Source organism: Mesoplodon mirus (genome assembly GCF_964341445.2).
Source record: "Mesoplodon mirus genome assembly, chromosome: 18".
In the NCBI taxonomy this organism is placed as follows: Eukaryota; Metazoa; Chordata; class Mammalia; order Artiodactyla; family Ziphiidae; genus Mesoplodon; species Mesoplodon mirus.
The window spans coordinates 17,566,377-17,579,198 of record NC_138994.1 but is presented as its reverse complement, the minus strand read 5'-3'; the positions used below and the strand labels follow the sequence as shown (position 1 = coordinate 17,579,198).

General features: G+C 51.4%; 1 protein-coding gene across 1 annotated transcript in view; it reads right to left on the bottom strand.

Annotated features, from left to right (window-relative positions):
* Positions 1-6,654: 6,654 nt before the first annotated feature.
* The window catches only part of SRP68 (signal recognition particle 68), a 29,949-nt gene continuing 23,781 nt past the window's right edge, over positions 6,655-12,822 (bottom strand). Inside the window, exons 11-16 of the mRNA XM_082604714.1 lie at positions 12,330-12,486; positions 11,567-11,661; positions 10,487-10,616; positions 8,744-8,819; positions 8,234-8,286; positions 6,655-7,776 (exon numbers count right to left, since the gene is read on the bottom strand). Coding sequence (XP_082460840.1) covers positions 7,549-7,776; positions 8,234-8,286; positions 8,744-8,819; positions 10,487-10,616; positions 11,567-11,661; positions 12,330-12,486 — 739 coding nt within the window. The 3' untranslated portion in view covers positions 6,655-7,548. The remainder of the gene's footprint in view (positions 7,777-8,233; positions 8,287-8,743; positions 8,820-10,486; positions 10,617-11,566; positions 11,662-12,329; positions 12,487-12,822) is intronic.

Genomic DNA, 12,822 nt, shown 5'->3' with positions numbered 1-12,822 from the left:
AGGAGTCACCATCTATCCTGGAGGGGGAGGGGCTCACAGTGGTAGTGGCGGTGGGGAGGGCAGCAGGAGGCCTTGACCCAACAAGTAGCAACAGGGAAGCAGTGGTTTCCAGCTGTTCTTCTCCCAGATGAGTGTGATAGTGAGATGGAGCCAGATAAGGAAGCCTGGCCCAGAGGCCACTCACCCTCTGCCCCAGCCCCCCTCTCCCTGTTACTCGTGGGTGACAATTTTCTTCTAACCACTAGCTGCATGCCTGCCACTTACTGTTCTCAGAAAGGGGCCCATTTGTTGAAATGCCTACCGGGTTCAGCAGCCAGCCCTGACGGCTGGCCTCTCACATCAAACCCGAGAGCCAGCTCATGTCCTTATCTTTGAGACCGGGCAAGTGATAGCAATATCCCAGGAGGGCCAAGACAGGAGACAGCAGCCCCCAGTCCACTGTCCTGCCTCCCTGAGAACTCCAGGCCTTTCTTGGGAGGGGGTGGTCATTGGAGGCGGGGGTCCCAGGGGGGAAAACGTCCAGACTCCAGCCCCAGGAATGGGAGCAGCCAGGGGAGGCCCCACTGAGCTGTGGCCCCCAGGTGGAGGGCAGGCAGTGAGACTGAGATCTGGAACGTTTGAGCTTTGCCTCCTGTCTGCAGAAGCACCCCTGGAAATAAGTGAGTACCATAGGGGGCCCTCACCCGCCCCAGAGATGAACTGATTCACTGCAAGAAAAACAAGGGCTGAATTCCTGGCGTGACTGTCTAAAGCCAAATCAAATCAGACCCCAGCTCCCAGACAGGGCTGACGTGCCACAGGCAGTGACACCCAGGTCTCTGAGCTGGCTGTCATTGCAGGATGATCCTATTCAGATAGCAGTAACCCTGGCCCCCCAAGACGAAGGCACAGGAGAAAGGACAGGGACAAAGAAAGATGTAGGGTTTTAAATATCTGAGGAAAAAAAAAGAGTCGTTCATTTAGAAGGCTGGGATGGAATCACCAGCCTCCGTGGCCACCTGCACTGTCCCAGCCCCGTCACTCTTGAGCACTTGAAACGTGGCCGGTTTGAATTGAGATGTGCTCTTAGTATAAAATTCACACCGGACTTCAAAGACTTAGCATGAAAAAAGGATGTAAAATACCTCAATAATGTTTTATACTGACTACATGTCAAAATGATCTTTTGGATATATTGTGTTAAATGAAATATATTTAAAAAAACTAATTTCACCTATTGCTTTTTAAGTTTTTTTGGCTTGTAAACAGCAGAAGTTTATTGCTTACAGTTCTGAAGGAGGGAAGTCTGAGGTCTGAGCAACGGCATGGTTGGGTGAGGGCCCTCTTCAGGGTCATGGATTCTCGTGCTTTCCTCACATGGTGGAACGGGTGTTGCTATTTTTATTTAATGTGGCTACTAGAAAATTTAAAAGTACAGACAAGGCTTGCATTTCTGGCTCACAAAATGATAATTCTATCAGACAGCTCTGACCCAGAAGCCAGACTGGGTGACCTGTTCGTTTCAGCCTTCCCAGGCCTCCTCCTTTTGAACCAGAAAGGAGTCCCAGGACCTGGCTTCTTGTCCTGTCCATGAGGCCTTCCCCTTGCCTGGACTTGCTACCCGCCCTGTGGATTGAGAGGTTTGAGATCAATGGATCCCCAACCTCCTTCCAGCGCTGTGACTCCCAGCACTGTGGCAGCTCATTCACATGCCCCAGCCTGGCACTTCCAGGCATGTGATGTGGGCCACTCACAGCTCATGGGGCCCAAGCCCGGAGCAGAAGGGCTTATCAGAGCTGAAAGCAGTGTAGCTCCCGGCTCTGAGGCTGCCATGCATGCATGCAGCTAGGCAACAGGGTGGCAGCTTGGACAGTGTGCCAGGGCTTAAGTTACCCACTCTCCTCCAGCTCATGGGGTCCTGCAGGGAGGGGCATTCTCCTCCCTGCTGAAGCAGATGGCGGCAACTGCCTACTTTGCCCTGGGAACTGTAACCTGTCAGGCTTCCATATGCTCCCTGATCAGGACAAGCTTTGCCATCTCAGGAAACTGCCCTCTGTCTGTACAAAAGCTCTGCTACCAGACCCTTGGAGCCGAGCTGGCTGGTAACCTCTCTTGCTTTACACTTCCCTGGCCGGCTGAGGAGCCAAGGTGCCTTCACCGGCTGGGCGGAGCGGACAAGGGCTGGTTGGGTGGGGACTTCAGGGATGGGCCTCCTTCTGTCCACAGGTGCTGGGGGAGGAAGGGGCTGCGGCCCCAGGAATCCACTGGGCAGTTTGGAGGAGGCTCTCTTGGCTGCCAAGTCTGCCCAGCAAGCCTGATAAAAAGAAATACTGAAGGTTGGCCTGGAGACCGTGGCTTGCCCAACTAGAACAGAGCGGGCAGAAAATGGTGCTAGCTATTCCTTCTGGGCCTTTTATAGAGTCTAAAGGAAGCAACTCAAGCAAACCAACCACCCAGTCCTGCCCATGTCGTGAGAATAGGGCTCCCCATACTAGGTGGCAAGAGAGAGAACACAGAGGGGACCTCAGGAGTCCCCAGGTCCCGAGTTGGCTGGGAGGGCAAGGCCAAGGATGTCTTGGCTATCTGTCCCTCCCTAGGAGTGGTTCCCTTTCCCTACCCTTGGGCAACAGTGGCTGGCCCCAGTTCACCTGTGGGACCAGTGCTGGTACAGCCCACACCTCTGGGCCATAGCAGCAGCCTGCTGGCACAAGCCATGCCTGCATTCCAGAAGTCTGCAGCCCGCCCACTCTCACTCAGGCACTGTGGAGCCTCCAGGTCTCCCCAAGTTTCCCAACGGCTCTGGGCCTCTCTGTCACCTTGAAGACAACAGCTAGCCTTTAACAGCCAGGTCTGGGGACCTGCAGCCCTGTTGTGGAGAAGTTCAGGTTTAATGGAGGCGGCTTAGCCATGTCCCTTACAAGGTCAACAGCCCAGCACAGCAGCTGGGGAGAGAGTTATATTGGCTGTACTGAAGCAGCAGGGGTTCAGCTGCACCAAACCCCGTTCAATGGTCTGTGGAAGAAAGATTTATAAAACAAAAAAATGAAAGAACGAATAGATCTTTATAGCTGAGGGGTAGGCCGTCCTCATCAGTCTTTGTTGCCAGGAAATCGGAAAGCACACAAGAGCAGCTCATTACACTCAGCCTGTTGTCCTAATGACATTGCCTAGACCTAGCAGGACTCAGCTCTGGGGAGGGAAAAGGAAAAAGACAGTGGGGCCTGCCGGGAGCAGGGAGCAGGCCGGCTATAAGCGGAAGGCTCTCCTCACCTCTCAGCTGCGCTGGCCCCACCAGCTTGGTGCACAGCAGCCTGGAGCCTGGGCTCAGGCTGCATGGCTACAGCTAGGAGGAGAAGAGACTGTTCCACGAGTTCAGTCCTAGCTAGGCAGGGGCTCCCTCTGCAAGGCCCCAGGTCAGGGCCAGGACAGGGCTCAGGGGTGAAGGTGGCCTACAGGCAGCAGTGGAGGGAGAAGCATGGTGTGCTAATGCCAGCTCCATCCGTGGGGGAGCGAAGGGAAGGAAATTCATCTGTCAAGGGCCTATTGGTACTAAGCAAGCCCTCTGCATGGCGGAGAACCAGATGACCCCATCTTCCAGGGGATGACCCCTACCCTCCTTCCATTCCAAGATGAGTGAGAGCTCACGAACATCACCAGCTTTCAGCGACCAGTTACCTGCCCGTTGTAACTGCACTGCTTCCTGCCAGAAGGTCCCTGGGAAAAGTTCAGCCAAACAGAAAGAACGTGGTTCTTTTCCAAGGGGTCATTCAACCGCACACTGAGCGTGAGGACACATAGTTGCAGCTAACGGAGGTGAACAAAACCATCTGCTGAAAAGAGGGACCACAGAGTAGCAAGGCTCCCCTTTCCAACACAATTAAAATCACCACAGTGGGTGCGGCTGAGGGAGGAATGCAGTGCCCCCTGCCTCGGAGCCCTGCAGGTCTTGGCCCCAGCGTGACACAGACTCTGATAGAGCCACCAGGATCCTGCCCCCAAAACAAAAGCAACAAAACCAAACCTGAGCAGCTCGAAAAGGTTGGATAAAAGGTTCCCACAAGTGTTCCATCAGTATTCATGAGCTGAGGTTATATTTTAACTTGTACCAGCCAACAATACGGCTCACGAACACTTGGCGCTCACATGGAGGGCAGATCCCGGGCAGCGAGGGGCCGTGTTGGTCATTCGTACCCTCCCGCCTGTGCACAGTGTCTCCAGCATCTCACAGAACCACAGGCCAGACTCTTCCAGTTGGCGTCGTCAGGATGCAGGCAGTTTCCAATTTATCTCTGCTTTGGAACATCGATAAACTTTACAGCTAAATCTGGTTTCCATCTCCTCTGTAGCAACAAGTGTCTTCCAAAACAAAAAAAATTAGAACCAACACATATTTTTGCTATCTTTGGACATTTTCCTAGACCTCTGAAGGTTCCAAGCTTCTCAAAGCTGTAGACGGCAGCATGTTTAGAGATCCGCAGTCGATTAGCTTTTGTGTATGCTGATGCCGAGCGCGTGAAGGATCAGCATTGCCACGGCGATGGCAGTGAACAGGCAGAGTGAGCGCAGCCCCTACCTCGGAGTTCCTGGAGCCGTGCGTCCTCTCCTGGCTGGGAGGAGGAGGAGGCCATCGCCTCAGCTGCAGGAGGAAAGACTGGCGAAGTGCCAGGGCCACTGTGGGTGGACGGGTGCACTGCCAGCACAGGCTGTCACCTCATGGCCACGGTGACAGGCTCAGGTTGCCACCAAAGGAAAGGGATGGAACGAAGCCCGGCACTGTTTCATTTCAAATAGGGAATCCAAGAATTCTCATCTAGTCAAATGGAAAACTGGGGAATTCCCTGGCGGTCCAGTGGTTAAGACTTCGTTTTCCAATGCAGGGGGTGCGGGTTCAATCCCTGGTCCAGGAGCTAAGATCCCACATGCCTCAGGGCCAAAAAACCAAAACATAAAACAGAAGCAATATCGTAACAAATTCAATAAAGACTTAAAAAAAAAAAAAAAAGGAAAACTGGAGAGTACAGCGAAACAATGCATATGGAAAGGAAAAAACCAGGAGACTGAGCAGCGGAGAGCCTGTCCAGCTCCAACTGCCTTACGCTGCTTTTTCCGACAGAACCAGCAGAGTTAAGGATAACAAACTTGGCCAAATCATGTCTTTCCCATCCAAGGCTCAGCATTCATTCTCTAAGTCTGTACGCAGAGCGTTCACCTCGTGGGGCTTTGAACTCTAACGTTTCTGCAGATCAAGACCATCACTACCCAACAGGTAAGAAGGTAAAAACCATTAACACAGCAGCCCTCAGGCATGTTCTAAAAAACGTAGACTCAACTGAGCTTGCGCTCCTCCTCTCTGGATCTGGGGAGACAGAAGACTCTTCCAGGGTCAAATCCTGCTGACCACGCCACAGCCCACCCTGTGGGAGGGATGAGAGCCAAAACAGCAGGACCCACCCAAAGCAAAGCGACTGTTCACAACCCTTCCTCACACCGGCAGAGCTCCCTGCCCTCCGCTCCCTGGGAAGGAGGGACCGGGTGGCCTCTGCAGTTTCATTCTGTGAACCCATCCAGCCAAGAGTGCTGCTCCCTGGGCCTGACTCTGAACCCGTTCCCATGAGCTGCAATAGCCGCTTCCCAGGCCTGAGGACAGGATGGGGTCCTGCTTCTGGCGTCCTGTCCCCCATATCACAGCCTGTTTAACGTCTGGGGATTCCAGGTGAAGAGATGTGCGAGCTAAGTGAGACCTCGGCCCTGCCAGGTCTTTCTTCTTAGGTAAATATGCGTTTTGATACTAATCACATCTTGTCATGGCCTCACTGGCTGACAACAGTCACTGCTACTCAGAGCAGCCAGCAAGGACACCAGGTGGAGGGGAACTTCTGGTGTGTTTCTTTTTCATGAGAAAGAGAAAGCTTAGAAAATCTTCAAAATGATCGACTCGGGATTCTGGCTCCCCCCGCCCCCGTATGCCGGCACTCTGAAGAGAGTAGGAAGGGCTGGAAGGAGCAAGACAAAGGGACATCTTCCCAGATGAGGACAGACAGAGCTTCTCCAGCCCCGGCCACACCCCTACAGTGCCACAGACACTGGCACAAGCAGACTGGAGGACCACCTGCACAGTGGGGCCTCAAACTGGCTTCCTGACGCTGGAGGACGCCCCAGCTGTGGCTGCAGCCCAGGTCAGCGTGAGAATGAGGTGAGGGAGATGAAGAACCTTGGGCCACAGCCCTGGTGCTGCCAAGCGCACTAGATAGCGGGATGAGGGTGAGGAGGAGAACGAAGGGCCCCGGCGCTCCCCCAGCCCATCAGGAACACTGACCGGGCCTTCAGGACCAAAATCCAGGACCTCAACCTAAGATCATCTGTGCTGTATCTTCAGAAGGAGGTAGGGAGAGAGGAAAGAAAGATACCCCTAAATTGCATGGCACAGATGATGAAATGATGAAACTTTCAATTAAAATTAAAAAAGATCAGCTTCCTGAGACTCTCTGACCCAAAGCAAATCCTGGGGGGAGAAGAGTTCTTATCTCTGAGCATCTCGAAAGCCCCTGCCAATGCTCAAGTCTAAGAGACACATCTGATCTGTCTTCCCACCACCCTCTCCTAACTTCTGGCGATTTCCTCTGCAGCTCACTGGGAAAACAGAGGCACCTCTGAGCCCAGAGGGTTTCATGCATCTCATGTTTAAGTCACTTTTATTCCTTGCTTTCTGACATTACTTTTGTGACTCCTATTATTGATACTATAATAGAAATAAAAACGAGTGACAAAGAAAAAATAAAGGGTAAGGAAAGGAAGTGATGAAAATATAATGGCATCTAAAAATTACAGGTTGGGAACTCTTTAGAAACAGTGCCTCCATCACTCGTATCAGGCATCAGACATACCCACGTTGCCAGGAAGTCAGGATCCACATGACATGACAGGATCTTGCAACAAGGTTCCCGAGGAGAAAGCTGGGACCAGACGTGAATGAGGATGTGCAAAGAATGAGCACAGTATCCAGCATCTTTGCCTTTTAATATAAGATTTGTTTTCATCATTTCTGAGTGTAACATATTTCTTCTAAAAATAGAGCTCTTTGCTTGTTCTGAAACTTCTTAACTTTCACTTGGAGGTGAAGGGGAATAAGGCTGCCAATGTTTCCTAGTCACGGACAAACTCTTCAAGGGATTCTGGATGCTCACAGCAAGAATGAGTTCATTTCAAATCCATGGTACTGAAGAAATACGACAAAACATTCTCAGCCCCAATCTGTGCCTGGTGTGGACCCCCACGACCACATTACTGACCAAAGGCTCACATGAGACCAGACGGCAGGGGCCCCTCCTCCAGGGGACGGACACAGGACCCTGCACATATTTATCAGAAGACAACAGGGTGCCCTTCTAGCACCCTGGTTAAGAATGGAAGTGTACAAACACACAAGACATAGGAATGCAGGGTTGAGGATGTTAAACTTCTGCTCTGGGCCAATGCAGACCTGGATTTAATATCATGGAAGCTGCTGGGGTTTTCTCACAATACAGATTAAGAGTCAGAATCTCCCCCTGCCCCCAAGGAAGAGCCTGGTTAGCTCCTGAATCCAAAGATGCCCTTGATATATCCAGTGAGGCCACTCTTGGTCTTCTGCTCCAACTTGTCCTCAAGGGGTGGGAAAGCCACATGGTTGAGGGCCAGGTCAAAGAACAAAGGCTTGCATGGGATGGGCTGGAATCCCGGCGGGAAGTGCACGAGGTTGGCTTGCTTGGTGACGAGGGAAGGGTCCAGGCAGAATGTCTCAAACCGTTCGACCAGGGGCTGGAAGTCAAACCAAAAGCAGGAACCCAGATGTTAATCACAGCCCACTGGTGGAACATTCACTACGGGCCGAGCACCCAGTTCAGAGCTTATATGTGCTATCTCACTCGATGCCCACAAACCTCCTATGAGGGGCTTTCATGTCCTCATTTTATAGTTGAGAGTCACTGAAATCTAGAGAGGTTGAGAGAGGTGGGCTGGGACTGAGGTATAAGCCTGTCCGATGTCCAAGTCACAGCTCCTAGCCAGGGCACACAGCAGGTTCCTAACTCTATTTGGGACCATCTAGATGACACCTAACAAATCTTACATAGGCAGCTTTCAGGTCCTGAGTAAAAGAAGGGAGGGAAGTAGGGTGTTCACTTAGAAATTTAGGGTCCTCGTTCTACAAATGAGTACACATTCCTATTAAGTTATGAATCCTTTTTATTCCTCAAAAGCCACAGCCCAGACTCACCTTATTGTCCTTGACTTGGAAAGAGGTCTCTGTTTGGTGGGAATCATTTGTATCTGAAAGTTTCACAGGATTCAGTAAGAACAGGGACTTATAACACACCATAGTCACGAATGACACCTATCACACGTCTGGGTTCTAAATCCTAAGAGCAAAAGTAGCCCATCTGTGGGGAGTTAGCCCTCTGCCTCCTGAGTCCAAACTCAGAGAGAAGTAGTGCAGATAACAGACAACTAACCCCAGACCAATGTGGTCGGCCCAGCGAAGCAAGCACCGTCGAATGCAAGACACTGATAGGCAGAACGGGCAGCACAACAGCGTTTCTCTAAATTCTTCCACATAACCTGATGCCTCAATGGGGCAGAAGGGAATGGCAGGAAAAAACTGCTTACAGGTTAACCAAAACAGCCCCTTTCAATCTTAAAACAGTGGCATAGGGGGTGGGAGAGAAGAGGGGCAGCAGCGAAGGGGAGTCTGAGAAGACAGGCCGCAGAGGACAGGCAGGCGGCTCACCCAGGATTGCGGCCGCCTGCAGAGAGCACTTTTCCGACCTCACTTGCGTGATGAGCTCTTGCACGTCAGGCAGGTCCTGTAACAATGTGGAAAACGGGGACTCGTGAGCTGGAGCCAGGCCAGAGAAGCGCACCACACTAACCTGAGCTAAGTGACCCCACTGGTATTTTCATGAGTTTTAGACTTTTTAAAATGGTCTCCCTACTAAAAGAAACAACACACAAAAACTAGCCTGTTTCAAAGGGGGAAATCTATGCCATGGCTTAAGTAATACTGCCTGGAAATAATAATGACAACAATGATAATATTAATAAATTTATCATATACTAAATGCATTATGTGCCAGGCACTGCTCTAAGTAGTTCACATAATCGTTCATTTCATCTTCGCAATAATCCTGAGATAGTCTGTACTTGCATTTTACAGATGAGAAGACTAAAGCACAGAGGGGCCAAAGAATGTGTCCAGTCACATTCCCCGTGGCAGTAGGGCGGGGCTTCAGAACTCGGACGGCTGGCTCCAGGGCCTGAGCCCCCACCCACTGACCCCTTCTACAAGGGCAATGCCATTCTCTTGCCTCAGCCTCTTACTCGGCAAATTGGGAAAGATCTGACTAGGTCTGGATACTGCTGAATCCCCTACACCTCTGTTCCCTAACGCTTTCCCCTGAAACCAGCCGTCACATTAGGTCAGATGGGCTTTTGTAAAATGCCTCTTACTTCTCTCCGGAGATAAGCCATCCACACTGGTTTGTCTCCACATTCCAACGACACCCTACCAGATGACGCTGCTACACTCGCCAGCCCACCCTCTGCCCACAGCCGCCTCCCATGTACTCCTTCCTATTTCTCTGACCTCACCCTCTATCTTCTTCTGTATTCACAGGTGGGTCCTATGCAAGTCCCATGGCTGCAGCAAAACCACAAGCTCTCCGAAGGGAGAAACCAGAGTTCTCCTCCACCCCCGAGCCCAGGGCTGTTCCCAGCAGACACGAGTGCCCCAACAGCAGCCCCTCTCACACTGCCTGTGACAGTGTTAGGAACAGTAACCCTAGCTCGCTTTTCTAAAGTCTCTACTTATAAAACACACATGGATTCCTTGGACCAGTGCTTTAAGAATCTATAACCTCACAGCAGTCCACAAGCTTAAAAAGCTAGCTGCCATTCAACAATCACTAAATCAAACCAGATCAGCATGTAAGCTTTGATATATACCCAAGTCACCTGGGGGTCTTGCCAAAACGCACTTTTGACTCAGCAGGCCTGGGGTGGGGCCTGAGAACCTGCATTTCTAGCAAACTCCCAAATGCTGCTGCTGCTGGTCCAGGCACACATTGTGTGGAAAGGCTTCACCAGTGGTTTTCAACTTGGCTACACATTAGAATAACTGAGGGGCTTAAAAGACCCCAATGCTCATACCAGATCCCACACCAATTAGAACCAATATCTCTGAGGGTGGAACCCGGACATCCACCTTTTAAAAATCTTCCCTGGCAATTCCAACATGTAGCCGAGTCTGAGAACAGTACTTCAGGGTGGTTTTAACCAGAGGAAGGCCGTCCCTCTTGGTACCCGAGTCCTCTTCGGGCCTGGAATGCTGTCATGAGCTGCACTCCGCAGCTCCTGGGCACTCAGGGATGTACCACATGCCATGGCTGACCAGGCAGGACCAGTCTGGGAAGGCGTCGCAGCCTCACAGCAAAAGCGCTCAGGGCTTCGAAAACAAGAGAGAACAACAGCTCACCTTTAGGCTGTTCTTGAAGGCTCCGGCATCAGAATTCACCTCATCTGCGTATTTCAGGACCCTGTCGTACAGGACAAGGGCTTCGCTCCACTTCTTCACCAGCACATAGGACTGAGCGATGAAGAAACACCTGATGGGGAAGGAAAGAGCCACAGTGTTCTTAAGCAAAAATCACCCAAGATCAAGGCTTTCCTCACTGTTTAGGCTAAATAAATTGTAAAGTTTCTTAACCTCAGGCTCACTACCTGGGATGGGAGATCCCACCGTTCTCACTGTTCCAGTTTGCCAGCCTAACCTGTGGACTTGTCCCCGAAATTGGAGCCAACAAGTGTAGGTCCAAAGCTGACCCACTGTCTTTTACTTACTGTTGGCTCTGCAAAAAAGAGGTAATTCCCAAAACGCACAGGGAGGAAGCTGGAGACAGGCAGGAAGGAGGGAGGCTGCCCAGATATAAATCCCACCCACAACTGCCCACACATCGAGGTCGGAACCTTTCACCTCTGCACATGTCTTTCAAAAACCAAATCCAAAGAAACAAACCTCTTCCTAATAGCAATTACTCTGCTGGGATCAACAGAACCTGAGCGCTGCTGGCCTTTGACAGGAGCCAGAGAGCGCAGGGGCAGGCGGGCCAGAAAAGGGCAAAAGCACTCAGGGTTCTACTGAGCCATTCTGTCTAGACCCCATGTTGCTACACAGTCCACTCCCAAACTACAAATAGCACGGTGCATGTAAGAAACTGAGACACTGAGCTTTCTCCCAACTCAGTTCAGTCTCCCTGAATCAGCTGCTCTGGTTCTGCTAATTAACGCTTTTTCCAACACTTATCCCCTTTCCACTGGGAGGAGGAAGGAAAGGGAAGGGAGAAGACAGGTAATGTATGTGCTTTCCAGCTCCCCCAACCTTTCCAAAGAGCAAAACTGCACTGGAAACTCCCAGCCACAACCTGAAACTTCCCTTGAGCACGCTGGGCTAACTGCTCTCTGATCACATACCCAACCTTCCAGGGACGTACTCCCAAGGCTTCTAGAACCACTGGATGGTAGAGGAGAGAGCCTTGTCTGTCCCGCAGGCACTTACCTGTAAGCCTTGTAGACCCGAGTTTTAAGGCCTATCTCTTTCTGGAAGGCTCTGTCCTCCTCTAAGCCAGGAAGCTGGAGCAATTCCACCAGATTCTGCACAACAGATGCAACAAGAAAACTCATGAAGAGGAGGCCTCGCACTGACAGTTTGACAGAAGACTTGTGAGAACAGACATGGGCAAAACGAAAGAGTCTAGGCTTCAAATAATGGGAAAAAGTCTGTGACGCGTGACTCAGCAGCAGCCACATCTGGTGTCACCTCCACCCTCCTCTCTGACACTGAAAGCCCACGTGTCCTTTCTCTCTCAGTCACACTCCACCTCCTTCAGAGACTTCTTGGACCCTCTCAGCTAGAGGGGATTTCTCCGGCTCTGAATTCTCATTTCAGACAGCCCACTCCTGTGGCATCTACACGAGTAAGTGCAGATGTGCAGGGGTCTCACAACCTTACTCACTGGTGAGCTCCCAGTGGGCCGAGGCAGAGTGGCCTCAGGTCCCAGGATGCTCCACAGCATACGGGAGACCACCCTGCAGAGGGGAAGTGCTCAGTGAATACCTGTGGTTTACAAGTGTCTACACATAAACACGTCTGAATATCGGGCTCACGGATGGCTAAAATGGCACGAAAACAATACCTCTATCTTTTATCGAGACGCTAACAGCTCCTGGCTGTCACAGCCCTTTCGCTATGCAAAGCTCAGTCATTTGTGTCCAACACAAACACGGGATAGACTCTTGCATTCCCAGCCCTCCAGGGTCACCTGAAGAATGATGTCATAGAGCCGGATCAGGTCCTGGGGCCGGGGGGAGCGCTTGCTGTCATCCTCCGGCTGCTGCTGCAGCACTGCCTTCTGCAGGCCTTTAGCCATGTTCTCGTTCCGCTTGATTGCTGTTGACAGCTTGATGTAAGTCAGGTAGCTGGAATGGACCACATGTCAGCTCAGGTTATGATGAGGGAAGCTGATGTTCTGGGAAGAGCACTGGACCACAAGCTGGGACTGCCCTAGGGGATTATGGGGGTGAGGGCATGTCATATCGCAGGGCTCTCCGAACTGGGCCTCAAGCTCCAAGGGCCTTCAATTCTGGCTGCTGTTCAGTGGCTAACTGCAGGGGACCAGTATGAAACCTTATGACAAAATCTGATTTTAGCTTGAATTATATCCTCTGTGTCTTTATTTTTTTAATTTTTAAAATTTTTGCGGTACGCGGGCCTCTCACTGTTGTGGCCTCTCCCGTTGCGGAGCACAGGCTCCG